General features: G+C 36.1%; 2 protein-coding genes across 6 annotated transcripts in view; one reads left to right on the top strand and one right to left on the bottom strand.

Annotated features, from left to right (window-relative positions):
* Nucleotides 1-4,704, bottom strand: rab23 (RAB23, member RAS oncogene family). The gene is made up of 7 exons (XM_042009977.1): nucleotides 4,567-4,704; nucleotides 2,817-3,051; nucleotides 2,594-2,679; nucleotides 2,312-2,468; nucleotides 2,121-2,203; nucleotides 1,945-2,037; nucleotides 1-1,869 (listed from the first exon to the last, which is right to left on the bottom strand). Exons 2-7 carry the CDS (start codon nucleotides 2,969-2,971, stop codon nucleotides 1,736-1,738), a joined length of 708 nt encoding a protein of 235 aa, XP_041865911.1. The 5' UTR covers nucleotides 2,972-3,051; nucleotides 4,567-4,704; the 3' UTR covers nucleotides 1-1,735.
* prim2 (DNA primase subunit 2) overlaps nucleotides 4,592-18,582 on the top strand; it is a 26,301-nt gene continuing 12,310 nt past the window's right edge. Inside the window, exons 1-10 of one of the 5 annotated variants that reach the window (XM_042009959.1) lie at nucleotides 4,592-4,701; nucleotides 6,922-7,071; nucleotides 7,277-7,389; nucleotides 7,686-7,783; nucleotides 7,895-8,015; nucleotides 9,177-9,272; nucleotides 10,351-10,488; nucleotides 14,819-14,886; nucleotides 17,272-17,344; nucleotides 17,525-17,710. In XM_042009959.1, the coding sequence (XP_041865893.1) occupies nucleotides 6,927-7,071; nucleotides 7,277-7,389; nucleotides 7,686-7,783; nucleotides 7,895-8,015; nucleotides 9,177-9,272; nucleotides 10,351-10,488; nucleotides 14,819-14,886; nucleotides 17,272-17,344; nucleotides 17,525-17,710 (1,038 nt within the window). In that variant the 5' untranslated portion in view covers nucleotides 4,592-4,701; nucleotides 6,922-6,926. Of the gene's footprint in view, nucleotides 4,702-6,056; nucleotides 6,164-6,225; nucleotides 6,300-6,921; nucleotides 7,072-7,276; nucleotides 7,390-7,685; nucleotides 7,784-7,894; nucleotides 8,016-9,176; nucleotides 9,273-10,350; nucleotides 10,489-14,818; nucleotides 14,887-17,271; nucleotides 17,345-17,524; nucleotides 17,711-18,582 lie in introns of those variants that run through there. The other 4 variants (XM_042009958.1, XM_042009961.1, XM_042009960.1 and 1 more) reach the window with 4 other exon arrangements.

Here is an 18,582-nt window from a genome sequence, read left to right on the forward strand (position 1 = left end):
TATATATATCATTTTCCCAAAACATACATTTCAAATAGGACTTAAATATGGACAAAAGCTGAACTTGGACACAGTCAGTGCCAACGATCTAAGTGTGGAACAAATTTTAAGCACCTATTCAGATGTTCACAACAAAGTGGAAAAAAAAACTAGCCTCCTGTTTTTACTTTGAATATGAACAGAAACATGCATGAATACGTAATCTCACATTTCTTTTGTAATTTTCTTTGATGTAAAGTACTTAGAGGACATTTTTAATATTTTCATACAGTTTTCAGACTTTTCCACATCACCACATATTCTGTTGTGCTCGCTCAACCAATTCTTTCAGGTAAAAAAAAAAAAAATATTGAGGCAAACAAGGTATTTAAAATACAATACACACCGAGTGTTTGTTTAGACATTTTTTTCTTGCATATTCAGGCACAACCACCCACTTCCACAGCTTAAAATCTAGTTCTGATGGTCAGCATTTCAAACACCTTAGGAGAGCAATGACTTTTATTCTGTTTTAGATTTTATTCCAGAGACCCAGATGTTACTGAGCAGTGAGATTCTGTTTAGTTTTTGTTTTTTTGCTTTGTAGCCCCACTCTTTCTTTACAATCAAAAAGAAAAAGGATTCTTACAAAGTAGACATTAATAATATCCTACATAGTAAGTAAAAAAAAAAAGAAAGGATGAAGTTTGTATATTGTTTAGTGTCTTAATACAGAGTAAAATTATTTCACTAAGAAACTTGAATAAGTTTTGACAGCTGTAAACAAAAACAGAGTTAAACAGAGAAAATGTGAAATGTAAACAACTGCAATAAAAATATTGAATTATGTCTGACTGTAACTTATTGAGCGTTACTAAGATTTAAAGAGCAGGGTGTCATTTGTTTAATATCTGGACTTTTTTAAACAAATCCCTCACGAAATAGAGCATAAGCAAAAGTATAAAGAACATTTTTCAGCAAGTGGTTATTGATATTTGGTTACACAGAGGAGCACATTCCAGAAATTTCATGTTACATCCAAATCATTGCACTATTAATATTCAGTCATACTCAGCAAGATGAAATTTGGCACGTAACATCACCCAACACTTTTGTGCTTAGTACAAAAATACCTATGCAGAGATTTATCTCTGGATCTTTTAGGGATAAACAGTGTAATTTGAACCATATTCTGTTCAACATTAGAAAAATATGGTACAAAATAGTCTGTATATCTGTTACAATCCATGCAAACACATCACACAGCTAACGCATCTAACACAGCACTGAGTGGAAAAATAATGTATGGGAGCAAATGTTTTCAGAGTGCAATATTTGCTTTAAACACGTTCTGATGAGAGTTTCTATTCAAGTAAGATAAGAAAACCTCAGCAATGAAAAGAAACCAGCACTCAGACAAATGATTAATGATAACATACTGTAGCTGCAGCTGTTACCATTTCTTAAGGCAACCACATGTAGGACTCAAGTGTGTAAAGGTTGTCAGATTTTGTGCACAGATCATCGATGAAGAACTGAGGCCAAGTCACTGAAAATACAATCATGAAAGATAGGGAACAACTAAGGATACAGATTAACATCAGGTTATTAAAGTAGTGTTATGTAGTATTTCCCAGTCTGTGTGGACTTTGGTCTCTAACTGTGGCTACCTTGATAGAGTACAACAATGACCAATCTAGCCTTAAACATAAAGGTCAGTCACTAAAAAGAAATGATATCTTATTTATTTTTTTATTTAGAGTAAGCTGCAGCCTCCAAATGGATTTTTACTCTTCTTGGTTCTTTGTTTGTTGGGTCGCAAAGTGATGACTTCTCTGCCATTGCTGGAGCTCTGACTGCAGACATTACTACTAGTGGTATTGAAGACACCTTTAGACAAACAGAAATGATCACCAGTGTAACTTTCAAGGAACACACTTTAAATATGGTCTCTGTATTGCTTACCTATTTTATTGCTTGTTGTATGGACCACCTCTGTCTCTTCTGCCGTTTGCTGTTTGAGTCTTTGAAGATATTTCTCAGCTAGGTACTTGAAAACTGAAAAGAAATGAATATTGTGACAGTAAAATTCAATGTCATTTCTTGCATTAGACCAGTGGTCCACATTTTCTATCACCCACCCTCGTTGACATTAAGGTCCTCTTTCACAGAAGCGCGATAAAACCTCAGCTTGAGTCTTTTAGCCAAAGCTTCTGCCTCCTCGCTGCAAAACAACAAAGAAAAGCAATTCTTGATTTTCTCTCAAGTTATGTTTTTACCATTTTTCTTCCACATTCAGTTGCTTTTTTACTCCAGGGAATCTGTTACGTACTTTTTTATTAAAGTCTCCTCCAGGAGGTCAATTTTGTTTTGAACCAGAACTGTAGGAATATCTCCAACCTCTGCTTCCACTTTCTCCCGCCAACTGTCAATAGCCTGAAATGACTCCCTGTCTGTGGTGGAGAAAACCAGGACACATGCCTGGGCACCTGGAATATAAAGACACACTTGAAGACACAATCTTAAAATAAAATGTGACTGGGAAAAAGTTGTTTTTTTTAAATCCCCAGGGATTTGGGGACATCAAAGACCAAAAGCAGCAATGGTATCTTACCTCGGTAGTAAGCCTTGGTAATGGCATCAAACTCCTCCTGCCCAGCTGTGTCCCAAAGCATTAGTCGGACCTCTTCGTCATTTACACTACAGCAGTGAAGTGAGTAAGTAAGAAGGGAGGATTATGGCACTGTAAAGTCACGCAACATTATTATAGCCTCCCCAGCACACCATCCTCATATATGGCTTAACACTCCAGAGCTCAACAAAAACAAGTTACTTACAAAATCTGCCTTTCCAGGAAGTCCACCCCGATTGTCTTTTTGTAGTCCTTGGTGAAAATGCCCTTGCAGTAACGTTGGATCATGCTGGACTTGCCAACAGCTCCATTGCCAACAACGACCACTTTGATGGCCACCTCCATGTCCTCTTCCAACATGGTGGCAACTTCAGGCTGTTTTTTTTTCTTTTCAGTTGCACTTTGTAGTTTCAGCGATGTGACTCGATCAAATATACAAACTGAAAATTAAAAAATAAAACGTTAATCTTTGATGGATGTTTAAATTTCATGAAAAAAGAACATATAAAACACACAGTTTGCTCTCATGTTAATGAAAGTTTAACAAATATGATAAAATAAAAAAATATATGTAATGAATGACACTGACACAAAGTAGATTAATGGCCATACTCTGCTTATTATTTAGCTTCCCATTCGCTGCCCACAGCACCTCCAGATGAACATTTTTTCAATGCACAGGCAGAACTCCCAAAAACAGTACTAGTGACAATGGTTAGAAGTATTAGGATGTAAGAACTACCTCTTTAAAGACATATTACAGCTCAGACAAGTCACCATTTGAAATTAATATCACAGAGTACACCTTTTGCTAAGGATAATGTCCTGTTTTAGAAAATTAAAGAAAGTGGCTTATTCCCCTGCCTCCCTCAATGGCTAAAATTATCTTTAAAACTATTATGCATGCACACCAGGCAGCTGTAAATTTTACAGAGAAACAGACTGAAGCAGCCATGCAGCATGTTTATTCTTCCATGAATAGTTAAAAGCGCAGACTCAACATAGCAACTGGTCCTCCATGGGTATATGTGTGCAGTGACTGAGTGCAATGCTAAACAACATATTGTGACGAAGCTGTTCTCAGTAAATGCTGACAACCTGCTGCGTGACTGTGTTGTCCGACAGACCGGCTGTATTTGAGTCACAATATGTGTGGCAGGAGAAGGTATCATTATTCATCAACTATAATTGAGCATCATAATATGCATAACATCCGGGCAAAAGATGGCTTAATATTAAACAACATGCTCTTATTTGTGTATTTGTTTATAATACAACAAAATGTATATTAGATTTTGATTTCAACTCAACAATTTTTTTAATGGATGAGGTTCAGTGAAAACTAAACACCTTCTCTTTACTAAATGTAAACGTAGGTTCACAAGCTAGGATACACATTTGCAGCCTCATATTTGAGTATAATCATTTCTAAAAATATATAGATGGTTTTAAAGTTACTGTAAGTTAATCAAAGTGTGGGGGATATAATGCTTGCTTACACTAATGTGTGATTTATGAATAACAGCATGAGAATATTTAACATTTTAAGACAGACTGAACAATTTTCTGACACATAGTAAGAATTAAATTAACATAATTTACTATATATCAATGTAAACATGTCTCATATCTCACATTGTATAATGGAACTGTGGGGAAAGAACAACTTTTAATCAGAGGTTTCCCATAAGCAGTTTTACAATACTGATGGTTACAAATGACAGCTCCCATTACAAGTACTAGTTATATCGCATAATATCAAAGTGGATCTTCTGGTCATGACAAAAAGGGACTTCCTTGCCTTAGTTAATATTCGACCTGTTGAATAGCCGACAGGAGGGTCTGTAAGTACCGAGCAGCTGCCGGTGTTGTCCATCAAAGCTAACAGACACAAACGCATTCTGGTGCGGGTGCATGGAAGACAAGCAAACTCACAGAAGTGGGTCTTTTCTTACCTTTGAAACCACGAAACAACACATTTGCCAATATCAGATAAGCTATCCCACAGCGAAAATCTACATCCTCTCCTTGGCTCTTTCCATGGCCAGTGGAAACGCAAGTGACTCTGGTGCTAAGGTTGCCTAGCTAAGGTTAGCCACTTTCCCCAAAGAAAACCCTCTTTCCTGTATGCCCTGTAATTGGTTTCTACATAAGGAATGCATGCAACCGTTTATTTCGGTTTTGAAATGCCAAGTGAAAAAGAATAATTTAATGTCAAAAACTACAGTACATCCCTTGGCATTTATGGGATGGAAATGTATTGCTAAGTATTCGCCAGCTAATCTGCTGCTAGGTATGTTGGGAATGATTAGCCAACTAGGCAACCGCTAGCTCGCTAATGTTTGTTGCTAAGCAGCAAAGCCAAAGAGTGCACAAGGCAAGAGAGTAAACGGAAACGCACCTCTTACCTGGGAGGCTTGATCATTTGTATTTATTTATTTTTTATCATTTGTAGTTCTCACGACCTTCAAGCTTAAATGTTCGTCATGTCATAACGACCCTTCCCTTATATATACAGTTAATACTTCAAATGTGGCAAATGGTTAATGCTTTATGTCTAATCTCAGTGACTGATTATCCACATAATCACGAGTTATTTGAATAGAAACACATCTTTACAGATGGGCTATACAAGGTATTACAGAGCAACTGCCTTACTTTTAACGATCATCTGTTTGTCATAGATGTCTTGTTAACGTGTATGTCGGAATATTTATTCATTAAGATGATGAACTATGGTGGTCCGCGTTAGACAGGTATAGACAGGTAATATAATGCAATAAAATGTCTTACACATTTTCAATTAAGCCAAAAATGTCTTGTGTTATGTAACACATATAGATTGTATTATTAAGTGGACATAAAAAATAAATAGATGAATGAATGAATTTATATTTAATGGACCTTTTGGATTTGACATGTAACAAATTCACATTACTATAAGCTCATCATGCTTTTTCATTCCAGTTTTTAATTTAAATATATAGTTTAATTGAGATGTACTGATTTTAAATTGTGGAAAATTACAGCATGTATTTGTTTTTATATGTATTTCCTTTAACTACGATTGTACATTTAAACTTGCAAAGTTAAAACTTATTTAAACGTAACAATAGGTTATGAGAAGAAATTGCATAAAGGTGAATAAATCAACTGTATGGAAAAAAAAAGACCTAGTACTTCCGATTGCCACTCTTTAGATTTTTTTTCAGAGTGCATTTGTTATGTAATAAAGATACTTTCGCGTATTCTTAGTGCATCGGTTCAGTAACGAAAACAGTGCATTAAAGCGTCACAGTGTATATCAGTTTAAAACAAGCCATTTTATTGGTTAATGCAAAATTAAACGTATGCTTTGTGAGTTTTCTTGGAAGTATTCATGGGGCGGGTGGATGTGAACAACTAAACAAGCGCTCCCAGTTGTACGTCGGTTTTACGTCGGCCTTTTACTTCCTGATTTAGGCGGGTCGTCATCCTTTACCCGCGTTTGTTGAACAGCCCACTTTGTTTGGCGGGATTGAATTTAGAAGACGCTGTTCTATCGTTTCATCGGTAATGTGAACTTTAATAAGCATTTTAAGTATTATTCCAGCAGTTAGTATGATAAAATACTTAAATTGAGCTTGGTCGTCTTTCACTCCGTATATAGTTGCATGCTAGCTAGCTGCGTTGAAGTTTCTGACGTGAGGTTGGTGGTGTTCTAAGGATGTTCTGTTGCCACGGATAAATGTTACCGACTCTATCTATCTATCTATCTATCTATCTATCTATCTATCTATCTATCTATCTGAGTGTATCTCCCAGTATAAACATAGTTTAACAATATAATTGCTTTCTGCGCCTTTCTGTTTTCTGTAGCAAAGTGGGTATGATGACCTCTGTTTTTCAGCTATTTGCTTAAATAAGTGAGTGAAATTATTCTACATGCCACCCTTGCTAACTTATACAAATGGTCTCTCCTGCATAGTATGGACCAGGGGCAGTGTGCAACAGTTCTGATTATTTTGTTTGTTTTTGTTTATTTGTTTGTGTTTGTTGTCAGTAAACTTTTCAGATTGAATTGTATCAATCAAACTGTTGCATATAAACAATCGGAGTTTTGTATACTGGATTGTATTTCCCTGGTGCCTGTGCATAATGATGCAAAGTGTATAGGAATAAAGTTGATAAATATTAATAAAGAAGTTGTTAGGGTTTTGTAGCTTTGTGTGTTTTCAGAATCAACTAAGCATGTTGTTGCACGGAAAGCTTGAAGAGTTGGCCCGCTTTATAGCAGTATATTAAATATCATTCATTTCTCTCATTACCAGGAGCCATGCTGTTTTCTGGCAGAAGAAGGAAGCTTGGTGCAAATCCCCAGACAGAGGTGTACACCCAGTCCCTGCAGTTCTATGGACAGCCTCCTCTTGAAAACATATCTCTCTCTGAATTTGAGACTTTTGCTGTGGAAAGATTGAAATGTAGGTTAATTCATAACAAGATAATATATAAGCATCATCCAGTTGACAGCAATGAAAAGACTATGATTAAAAGGCACTCAGTTGAAATGTAAATAGTAAATATAGCTGTAAGTATCGTCTCTTGTCTTTTGAGACACATAACATGTTAAGAATTTCATTTTAAGGGCTAGCATTTTAGATTGTCTCCTTTTTTCTGTCACTGCAGTGTTGAAGACTGTTGAGAATGTGGGAGTGAGCTATGTGAAACAGTCAGAGCAGTACTCAAAGAAGCTGGAAAATGAGTTGAAAAACCTGAACTTTCCTTACAGATCAGACACTGTAAGTATGCTTACTCTACTCTAATGAAAATGTCGTTAAAGATCAGCATTGCAACATTTATTACATTGCAGAATTAAACATGAAATTGGATTCATGCATGGTATCTTCAGTTTTTTTATTTGCTTCATTTAGAAGCAGCTTCGTTAAAACACTGCAGCTAACTGGGTTCAACATAGACCGAGGTGGTCACAAATGAAAGCTCTCCATTAATTTGACAAAAAACCACAACTTCAGTTATTTGGTGTTGTTTTAAAATTGCAGTAGTTAATTGAAATACTGCACCTTCTTTACAAATGCAGGATGACAGAAAATCTCAGAGTGGACCAAGTGAAACTGAGAAACGAAGAAAGGACTACATCTCGCACTTCATTCTCCGACTAGCCTACTGCCAGACGTAAGCTTGTGGATTGCATTATATAATATTCAAACATGTTTTTAAAGTGCAGCACCTTTAGATTCTGCTTATTAAACTATTAAACTGTTTATCTCCGCTAACATCCTAAAGGGAAGATCTAAGGCGCTGGTTTATACAACAGGAAGTTGATCTTTTCCGTTACCGCTTTAATCAGCTGGATTCAAAACAAAAACTGGAATTCCTTCACAGGAATAATCTTCAATATGAAGCGGTAAGTTTTTTAAATACCATTTTCTACTGTATCTCGTATCTCTCATCACAGCAAAACAGTCACTCAGAACATTTAGTTTTCACTACAGAACTCGGTTTTCTCCAAGTGGCTTGCTCACGTTTGTTATTCTACCTTAATACTCTGTGATGAATTTAAAACCTTCTGGACTAATGTGAATTATATTATGTGCACTTTCTACAGTCTGTTTGTTATTTTTTGCAAAAATCTAACAATGCTGCAAATATTAGAATTTCTTTTTTTTTTAATGAACTTTGTAGTAAAATTAGAATGATTTGCAAACATTTGCCCAAGAAACTCACACATAAGCATCTTGTAGGAAAAGAAAGCATAACAAGTAGAGGACAAGTAAAGAGTGAAACCAACACCTCTGATACATATTTTGGTTTATGATAATGTTCAGGATTATCTTAATTAAACCGCTGAATAGTGTGAGGTGTGTGTTGCCAACTCTGTTCAGGCATAGTGATGTTCACTAGTATTTCCACCAGGGGGCGCTGTTTAATCATAACATGACCCATGAAAGTCAAGGCCTCCTTAGAATATTGATTCAAAATATTGCTGTTATGTTTTTGGTTTTTACTTTAATAAATGATACGTTTCAGATATGATAAATGGGCATAAATCTGATTTTATTAATCCCAGTAATATTTGAATCCTAATCATGTATATAAGAGGTCCAGAACCCTGGTCCTCAAGGCCCACTATCCTGCAGGCCTTAGACGTCTCCCTGCTGCAACACACCTGATTCAAATTAATGATCCATTAGCAGACTTGTGCAGAGAGCCGTTTAATTTAAATCAGGTGTGTTGCAGCAGGGAGACATCTTAAGACAGTGGACCTTGAGGACCAGGGTTGGGGGGCCTCTGTATATATAGAGGAAAAAAAACGTGCACTGCAGTTTATTGTAATGTGTCTATAGATTCTACTAAGAAAAGCCAGGATAGATTTTAGAAATAAGGATTCATACTAAGATGAGTGGATCAGTAATGTTTAAACAAATGGTGTTTAAAATATATTCAACAGCATGTTAATTGTCATAATGTGAGAAAAGTGTATTTAATTTTTTTCCCCATTTTTCCAATATATTTAAACTTGACAGTCCAGTCTTTGAAACATCTTAATACATTAATCACTTTTCAGATCAGCAGCAAGGAGAAGAAGGATCTGCAGGACAAACTCGTCAACTCCAGTTACGCCGTCAGTGGAATCACTGTGGAGACTTGCGACTTCTACAAAGTGAGTTACTCAATTCGGTCCCTTGAGACTGACGATGTCAAATCTTATTCCTCTAAAAAAAATTAGTTTATGTGCAATATTAACCTACTGTTAATTAGTTTGTATACATAGTAAACTGAAGTTGCATAAGCAAGGCATGCAGATGTTGTATGTTAAGTTAGATGTTTTGTATAACACTAAATAACCTTTTCCTTTATGGTCATTATGAACTAAATTGTGGCAGGCGATTGCTTGAAGACTTTCTTCATAGTTTGGCTGTTTTCACACATCAGGCGTTTACAGTTGCTTTGGGCCAAACAGCCGAGATAAAATTAATGTGAGAAAAAAACTCACCCTTTTTTTTTTTTTTTTTACAAGAAAATGTATTTTTATTTCTAGTTACTTGATTACTTTCCTGCCCTATACTACCAGTAAAACAGGGCAGTGACATGTGAACTCCTTGAAAAATAACAGCGTATAATACATTAAACTGAAACTGATCTGGCTGCTTAGCTGTTTTATTTCTCCCCTTCCTTCAGAGCCGTACCTTCCTAGATACAGAATTATATGAATGAGCAAATATTCCTCCCTGAGGCAGTTTGAATCAAATTATTGGAGAATTTATTCTCCTTAAAATGCTGGATTACCACTCAGCATTTGTCTCTCCTCACTGCTAAAGACTGACACTGACATTCAAACCTGTCAGAAAAGTTGATACGCTGTGTTTGATCCCCAAGGATAAAAATAGAATAATGAATTGTAAATCACTCCGATCTGTATTTAATTAAACCATCAGACTCCACAAGAAATGTTGTCGCTGAGAAATTCTGTATTTTAAAAATGTCACACACATTTCAGAAAACTTTTTTTAACATTTGTTGGGATGTTGGAGCTAAGGAGACCTATTGCAGTAGTTCTGAAAGTGTTTTTAGACCTGTTCCTTCTCGTAATCTAATTTACATTGATGATGAAATGGCCAAAATTCCTTTTGCTAATTCATTTTTATTTATATATAGAGAAAATAAAATGTGGGTTCAAATAGCAAAAGAACAGCCTTTCAATTAAATATTTTTTTCTTCGTATTGACATATTTTTTCAGGTTCCATTTCAAGATGCCCTTGATCTAGTGCGAACAAGGAAAGTGTACCTTAAAGCAGGCTACGCATACATCCCTCACCAGGACATTGTCACCATTGTTCTCAATGACTTCCGCACAAGGCTTTCTAAAGCTCTTGCAGTAAGTATTAAAAGCTTTTTGCTGTTTTAGAATAAATGAATGAGGAAAATAATATTAAAGGGGGATAAATCAGAAGTGGGGATGAGCATTTTAGGTGATTTTTGATGTCAAATAAATTGTAAAACATGTGAGATGTTATTTGTATGTTGTTTATTCCATACATGTTGTTTTTTTTTACTTTGTTATATTTTAATATGTGTGGACTCTAGTGTCCTTTTTTGTACAGTTGAGAAAGTGGGTCAGGGAGACACCAGGATTGAACCTGGGCTGGCTGAGTTTATGGTGAAGCTGCTATACCAGGTGTGGCCACAGGATCATTCAGAAACAACAAAACCAGTTATTGTCCTCGTCTTTCCTTCAGGTCTTTTTGCTCCTGAAGCAGCATTTCTTTGACAGTTTAGAAACCGTGCCATTCTGGACTGTTGCTTCCATTATCATTAAAAACTCCTGTTTCCGCCTATAAACCAGGGGAGGGGCGAGGTGATTACAACATGGCTGAAGCGGCAGTGAGCTTCAGGGTTAGCTCGCTTCACTTTTCCCAGCAGTGGTCAAGCAGACACGGGACTCTGCTGTAACTAGAGCTGTGTAGTGTTTAGTGCTAAAGCTTGTAGAAAAAACATTTACAGAAACAGGCAGGTTATCACAGCTAACTTTTTCTATTCTAATGTCGACCCGCTCTGACTCAGACCTGTGTGTGTCAAACCAGCTCCCCCTCTAACTCGACTTTAAAGAGGCCATGCTGTTCTTTGACACGTCGACACATGACTCAAATCCAAACGTTAAACAGCCAACTTTGTGTACCGACTAATCGATTAGTTGTGCACATCCCTAATCAGAAAGGATCTTTAGGAAAAACATGACAATCTCATGTGTACTTTATTATTTATTCAGTCTTCAGTGGTCCTGCATGTTTTAGATGTTTCCCTGCTCTAACACATTCAAATAAAAGACCCTCCTCAACAGGGTGTCATCAGATTTCTTTTGCAAGCCTCTTTATGAGCCATTAACTCCAGCCAGGTGAAGTAGAGAAACAACTAAAATGTGCAGGGCACTAAGGACCAGGAGTGAGAAACTCTTTAATGGACATGTAGACTCAGCAACAGATTTATATTCAAAGGCTCCACAGATTGTAATCCCTTCAACACCCCTTCAACTTGTATCATCTTCTTGTTTCATTATGTACATAAATTTCATTCAAATACCCTTTGTGTTTATGGGAGGCTTGGTTCCATAATGTAGATAGTTAAATTTAAAGCTGTTGCCTTCAGGGCCCTGAGGGAAACTGGAGAAATGCTGAATTCAGTTGAGGGGACTAAGTGTTCACACATGACACAAAATTTCTGGAGGAAAAATTGGTGAAAACTAGTCGGAGAGACCTTTTTGTCCCTATAGGCATGATGTTTGTTTTTTTTTCCTCTGTAGCAGGGGTCTGTGATGACACAGTACTAAAATGCTTGTGTAATGCACTGAATGTCCTGAGGAGACATGAAACATGGTGTTTGTGGGACCAGGGGCTGTTTTTATTATATGTGAGAAAATGACTATAGTTTTTGTCGTGATGAGGACTCATGACTGCTGAACTGGCAAGAGCATTGTTGACAGCCAAATGGTAGTGTATAATGATTATAATTAACTTGTTTTCTTCATTTAGATGACCTGTAGTTGACTAGAATATACCTTCAAAATAGAGAATACTGAAATATTAACCAGAATAAAAAAGCTTGCAATTAAATTTTAAATAGACTTTGGAGGAAATTAAATCCAATTTTCTTCACTGGTGTAGAACCATTTTAAAATGGGACCCATTTCTATTCAAAGATGCTGGACATTGCCCTCTGTGCCTGTGTGCAGTTTTAGCATATCCATGCTACTAAAGATACACGTTAATCATTAGCTACATTACGATCTAACACTTTGACATGTGCAGTGTGTACTAGTTTGGTCTTTCTTTTTTCTTTACCTTTTCACTGTCAAAATGCTCAGTCCTCAACTTTTTCAGTTTCTAACAAGCATTTTATCCACCACAGTCCCGTTCTGTTTTGCTGCTGTCAATTTTCAAGTCTTCCCTAAAACTCACTACATCGCATAACCCCCACGTGGTTCAAGCATGCGCAGAGACAACATACACCACAGAAACGATCAGAGTCAGTGTGTGTGTGTGTGTGTGTGTGTGGTTATTTTTTCCTGCTCATCCGACCATGAAAAAGTTTAAACCGCCCCTCTCGAATGGATTGAAATTTCTTTCTGACCCAGGCCAGTCAGATCAGCTGACATGTTTAAATGATGCATTTTTATTCTGTTTGGACATTTGATGGATTTTAAAGTGCTCCATGACTCAAAAACAGGGCCTATGCCTTTCTCTCAGCCACTATATTTTAATATTTTTTTTTTCTTTGGTTTAGGATTTCTGTTGTTAGATTTCATTACATTCTCTTCTCTGGATTTTTAAAGTGTTAACATCAATCAGTGATCAAGGCTTAGTAACATCTATAAACATGGAAATTATACTGTTCTTATCCTTGTCAGCCAGTACTGAATGCACCAGATTACATTACTATTGCACTGGTCAGGCATGCACATAAAGAAAAATTCTCTAAGAGTGTGGATCAGTCTTGCAAGATGTTGGTGTCTAACCTGCTTTTTATTTGTTGTGTATAAATTTTCCTGAAAGTACATAATATTCCATTTGATGTGATAGAGGCCTGGGATAGTCAAGGCAGCTACAGCTGTTCCAGCATAGTGTAAAGGCCAAATGGGGGGAAAAAAAGAGTCAACAGAAACACCAGATGCAGATGTTTTAGTCTGTCTTGGAACTGTTGGGTCATTACATGGTTGCATGGTGGATGTCTCAGCAATTTAAACAAGTCCATTTTTGTTCAGTGGTGATGTAATGCTGCCATTCGTATTTAACTTGGCAGTCACTTTCAATCTATTTTCCGGTAATGCCTGTGATCATGGTAAACAGCGTCTCACTTCACATAGTGATCTTAAGTGCTTTTTGGACATTTGAACACCTCATCTAAAACTCACTTCAGGCAAATTGAATTGTATGATTACCAGAATCATGGAAGTGTGATTTCTGAGTGTAGCTTTTAATCGGAGATTTCATGCGGAGTAACACTAAGCCTTCACCTTCTGTTCTGCTCGTGTTTTTTATTTCAAAGGAAATAAGTTTGCCATTTAGATGACAAATGCCCCGAGGACTCTCCTCTTTTTAGAAAAAAAAAATAAAAAATTACAGCAGATGTTGAATCCATCCTAGACTCCAGTCATGGTTAGACACACTTTGTGTGGTGATATAATTGTATCTGCTCTAATGTTAGCATAGCAGGCCCAGAGCACTTGATTTGCTTGAGTCTAAACAGGCATCCTTCATCATGGGACTGGCAGCTTGTCCAAATTAGAGGAGAAAACAAAAATAAAGAGCAACTTGGTCCTGTTCTGTTTTCACATTTCCAGGTAATTATCCAAACCACTAACTGTTGGAATGGAAAAATGTTCCAAAACTAATTTTTTTGTAATTGTGCCATTGTGTTACTATGGTTATTTTTCCTTCATTAAAGACAATGATGAGGAAGGGAGGGAGGGAGGGAGGGGTAGCAAAATGTGAATCATTAAAAAGTATGATATTGAAGGAAGTACTTTTATGATTCCAGCTATTGGTTTGTCTTTTATGTTAACCCACAGAATATACTATATTTTAGTGGTTGAGTTTCTAAAGTCATGTTTACAAAGCAGCAAGGCTTTTGTGTAAGGATATACAGTCATCTTTAGAATCAGACTCGGCTGATTTCAGGCTGTGACAGGAAATGAAATCAAAGCCAGGAGTAGACGTGGGTTGTAAGGTAATACAAGACGGTTGTTTTATATACTGTAGATGTTTTAGGACGGTGCCTTAAAGCAAGTTTTACATGTAAATGGTTAAACTGTTGCATTTTCAAAGGTTTTCATATACTAGCCAACTGTATGCTTAGTGCAGTTATTCTGTATGTTTTTAAATGTTGAGATTGTGAATACTTTCACAGCTATTGAAGGATTTATTAGGTGGCGAAGCAGCTTGAGCAAGAATTTTCTTGAGTTTGAAGTCAACCCACAATCAAGTTAATTCATTGAGAAATGCATTTTACCTGTTTGGTGAAATGCTTCTAATCAATATAGGTTTTCGTATTTTTTAGTAATAAGATTGTTTGCACTAGTTTTAAGTATGCTTTCCTTGAAGCAATTTGGTTGCACTTGACCTGCAACGTTAAATTGTTCTAATCTTTTTTTTTTTTTTTTTTTCCCAAGTCTGTGTGTGCCATTACTCATGTGATGCCCATCTTTTCTGCAGTTGACAGCTCGCTCGCTACCAGCAGTGCATTCTGATGAACGTCTCCAGCCGCTTCTTAACCACCTCAGGTAAGCAGCAGAATAAAGAACTTTGCCGCCATTGTGCTATCACCTTGTTGGAAAAGAAAAGCTTTGGCATTTCAGACTTGTGCCTTCTCTGAATCAACCCAATCAAGATCTTCTTCTTCAAAGCCATATTCTGTTTTAATTAGCAGTCGTCGGGCTTAAACAAAGGTCCATTTATATATCAGACATAATTGCTTTAGCCATTATTTGACCAGTTTTAACAAATACAGTGTACATTATTTGAAAATGAATATGACTTGCTGTGAGAGGGTATAGAGTAATGATCTCAGAGTGTGGGGTGTCTCTTTCTATATCCTTTATCTTTGAGTAAATATCTGAATAAACCACATTCTTCAGTTAAATAGTGCTACACCAAAGGGATTAAGGGTCTCTTTATTTATTTAAAATGGAAGGATTTATGAGGCTGGTAAAGGCCACCACTTAATTTCCTCATTGATTTGGGATCTTTTGTTGTGCAGTATAATTCTGCTGCTCTAGTCTGGCCGCCAATGGTTGTCTAAGGTTATACATTTGTTATATATTTATTTTTAAAAAGTCTAGCAAGGAGCAAAAAAAAGTCGTTTGTGTTCATGCCAAAGTGTTGACCAAGGATGTTTTTTGTAGGTCATTATAATCCAAGCTGAATTAGACATGGGATTTTAGGGAAGCTTTAAAAGTGCACATATTTATCATTTAAAAAAAACAAACATGCTCTGTTTGCTAAATAAAATATTGGGTTGGTTTCAATAAACTAGTTTAAAATGATTAGAACCAAAAATTGTAAGTGACAGTAAAATAAAACTTTTTCTGCTTTTCAAATTACACACACCTTCCTAACTAATGTAGTGAGTATGTTTTCCATCTAGGGTATATATTACTCTGCACTACCATCTCGTTGGCTGTGATAAAAAGATAAAAAGAACTATTGGTGTGTATTTGGAGGTTAGATGGCAGAGTAATAAAATGTTTTCAGTTGAGACTAGAGCTTCTGTCCTGTTTGACAGTTATTAGGCTTGAGCAACCATTTTTAGTTAGTATTTTTTTATTTTTCTCTTATGAGTGCAAAAGTAATTTACAGTGGTTTGTAAAAGCATTCACCATTTTGGCTTTTTTTTCTTTCCATTACAACCTGTAGTATAAATGGATTTGTAGGGGAGATTTTGTGTAAATCAATTAGGAAAAAAAAGTCTAAATTGGCAAACTAAAGTGGGGGAAAAAAATGAGAAACAGTTTCTTTTTTCTTCCCCACAAAAGTCTCATGGCTTCCTTTCTCTTGAACCCTAGTGGACTAGCCTCGTGTTGAAACATGAACTAAGGGGTACCCTGTGCACTGAAATGCGAAACAGGATCCCAACATACCAAAAGTGAAAACAGGTTGACTTTAAATGTAAACATTTGCTTTTACTCCCATAGTAAATTGAATACTAATCAAAAGTTTGGACTAGTTATGCATCTCATATGAATGCACAAGTGCAAAATTGTCTTCAGGCTCTTAGTTTTATTTTTTATTTCCAAGAATTAGAAGATCTGAGTGTCTCTGGATACATATGGATAGTCCTACAAGCAGCTATGGTATTATACGTACTGTATTGCTCAGTGCCATGTGGAAACGTTTGAATGTAAGCGAGGTCATTGGGATTATCCGCAAACAGAATGTGAGCACTTTTGTAAATTTGCAGATTTAATTTTAAATGAACAATTGGCCTCTGATATAAAAAATCAATAAAATAGTTAGTTTGAGCTTATTATTCTGCATTGTTGCCACATCTTGATTTGCAATATGAGAAACTGATTTAATAAAGAGTGCATTTATTCTTGTAATGTGTTACCATAAATGCACTTGGTTTAGCGTTTATTAAAAATTTTTAGCATTTAGTTATTTTAACCAATAAAGGAGGAAAAAAAAAAAAGTATTTGGTTCAATGGTCTGCATAATAATTTTATTTCAGCTTGAGTAGAAGAGCCGTGACTCGGAGCTTGCGAGAGTTTTTATTTTGCTTGAGATAAATATGAAAACATGAATCTATGGGTGATGAAGGTGGTGATGTCAGATTATAGCTGGGGATTTATGAGCAGTTTGACATCAGTAGGTAGGTCACTAGTCTTTATAGGTGGGGGGAATGTAATTTGATAAACGCAACTATTCGCAACTCAATGAGTTGCCAAAGCATTCGTTTTGCTAATTTAATGACTGCAGCTTATGGGTTTTAAGTTTGACATGAAATTAGACATTGGGGGGGGTTGTACTTTATTATATTGTTCAAGTAAATTATTAGCCGAGTTCTGTTTTTGTTTTAAATATTGCTTCTATTTAATTGAAATCCCATTTCAGCTAGAACTGCATTTACTACTAAAAAGCAGTCTTAATGCGTGCTTATCTTCTTTTAGCCATGCATATGTGGGACAAGATTACAGCATCCAGAAGAATGTTGGGAAAATCTCGTTGGAACAAATTGATTCAGTAAGTTGCACTGCTCATCTCTTGTTAGAAATGTCAGCTTCAAGCTTTATTTTAGATTGAGATTTAAATAAGTTGAGTCATCCAGTGCACAGATAATATATTTTGTTTAATTATGACCGTGTTGCCTGACATGACGTGTATATTACATTATCCTAGTTATTTACAGTTGACTACTTCTAGCTTTCAGGAAAGTCATTCCCACTGTGTATGAGGCAGCTCCACCAGTCTCTTAGAGAGAACCATCATCTTCGCCATGGTGGTCGGATGCAGTACGGCCTATTTCTCAAGGGTATCGGCCTCTCTCTGGAGCAGGCGCTGCAGTTCTGGAGGTCGGAGTTCGTAAAAGGCAAAGTGGATGCAGACAAGGTAACGACACTGCTCACCCAAAATCACTTCAATAAAAAATTACTTATGACTTACTATAAATTTTACTCGTGTCTGAATAACATTCATGGTGTTTTTTTTTTTTCTTTTTTGGCTCCATTAAAGCTGTATTGACTTAAAGAAAGTTTAATTGGTGGCATTATGTGCACACAGTTCTTTTTATGAGGCTAATGAAGACTTAAGTGGTAAAAGCTTATTTTATGTCTTACAATTGGACACAGAGACACAGTAAAGACTTTTGTCTTTACTGTGCAGGAAACTACTTCTATTCATGTGAAATGGAGGTGATGGTGGAATTTAATGGAACAGTAAAGAGATCATTTCATGCTGTGCCATTCATTACAAATGAATCATGCTGAGTACTTTTGAAGTATTTCTTTAAAAAAAAAAAACGTAGCTAGAAACTAGCTTGGACCTATTAAGAAGAAAATCAGTCCTGATGTGACTTATTTACATGTTTCACCTCAACAAGTACAGTGTTAGTTTGTTTCCTCACTTTAGCTTTGCTGTCAGCCATAGTTCAAAAGTATAAGCTCCTAAATGTCAGCAGATTTCTTGTGTGATATTAGCTATTTTTGTAAATGGAAAATGACTTGCATTGACTTGTGCTACACACTGAAGACCATTAAGACAATCCTGTGTTTGATTAGAGATGGCGTTCAGACTTTACTTTTTATTTGTGTGTTGTTGCTTAATAGTCCATTTTCAGTGCAGCAGCTTAGGAATAGCTAGATATTGGGTTAGGGTTAGATCATCTTTTAGATGTCCCACTTTAAGTTTAGTATGTGCTTTTAATCCTAGTGAGTTAACTTTATTTTGTGCCATTAAAACAATAAAAGCAGAATATTATGCAT

Source organism: Melanotaenia boesemani, chromosome 16 (genome assembly GCF_017639745.1).
Source record: "Melanotaenia boesemani isolate fMelBoe1 chromosome 16, fMelBoe1.pri, whole genome shotgun sequence".
NCBI classification, from domain to species: Eukaryota; Metazoa; Chordata; class Actinopteri; order Atheriniformes; family Melanotaeniidae; genus Melanotaenia; species Melanotaenia boesemani.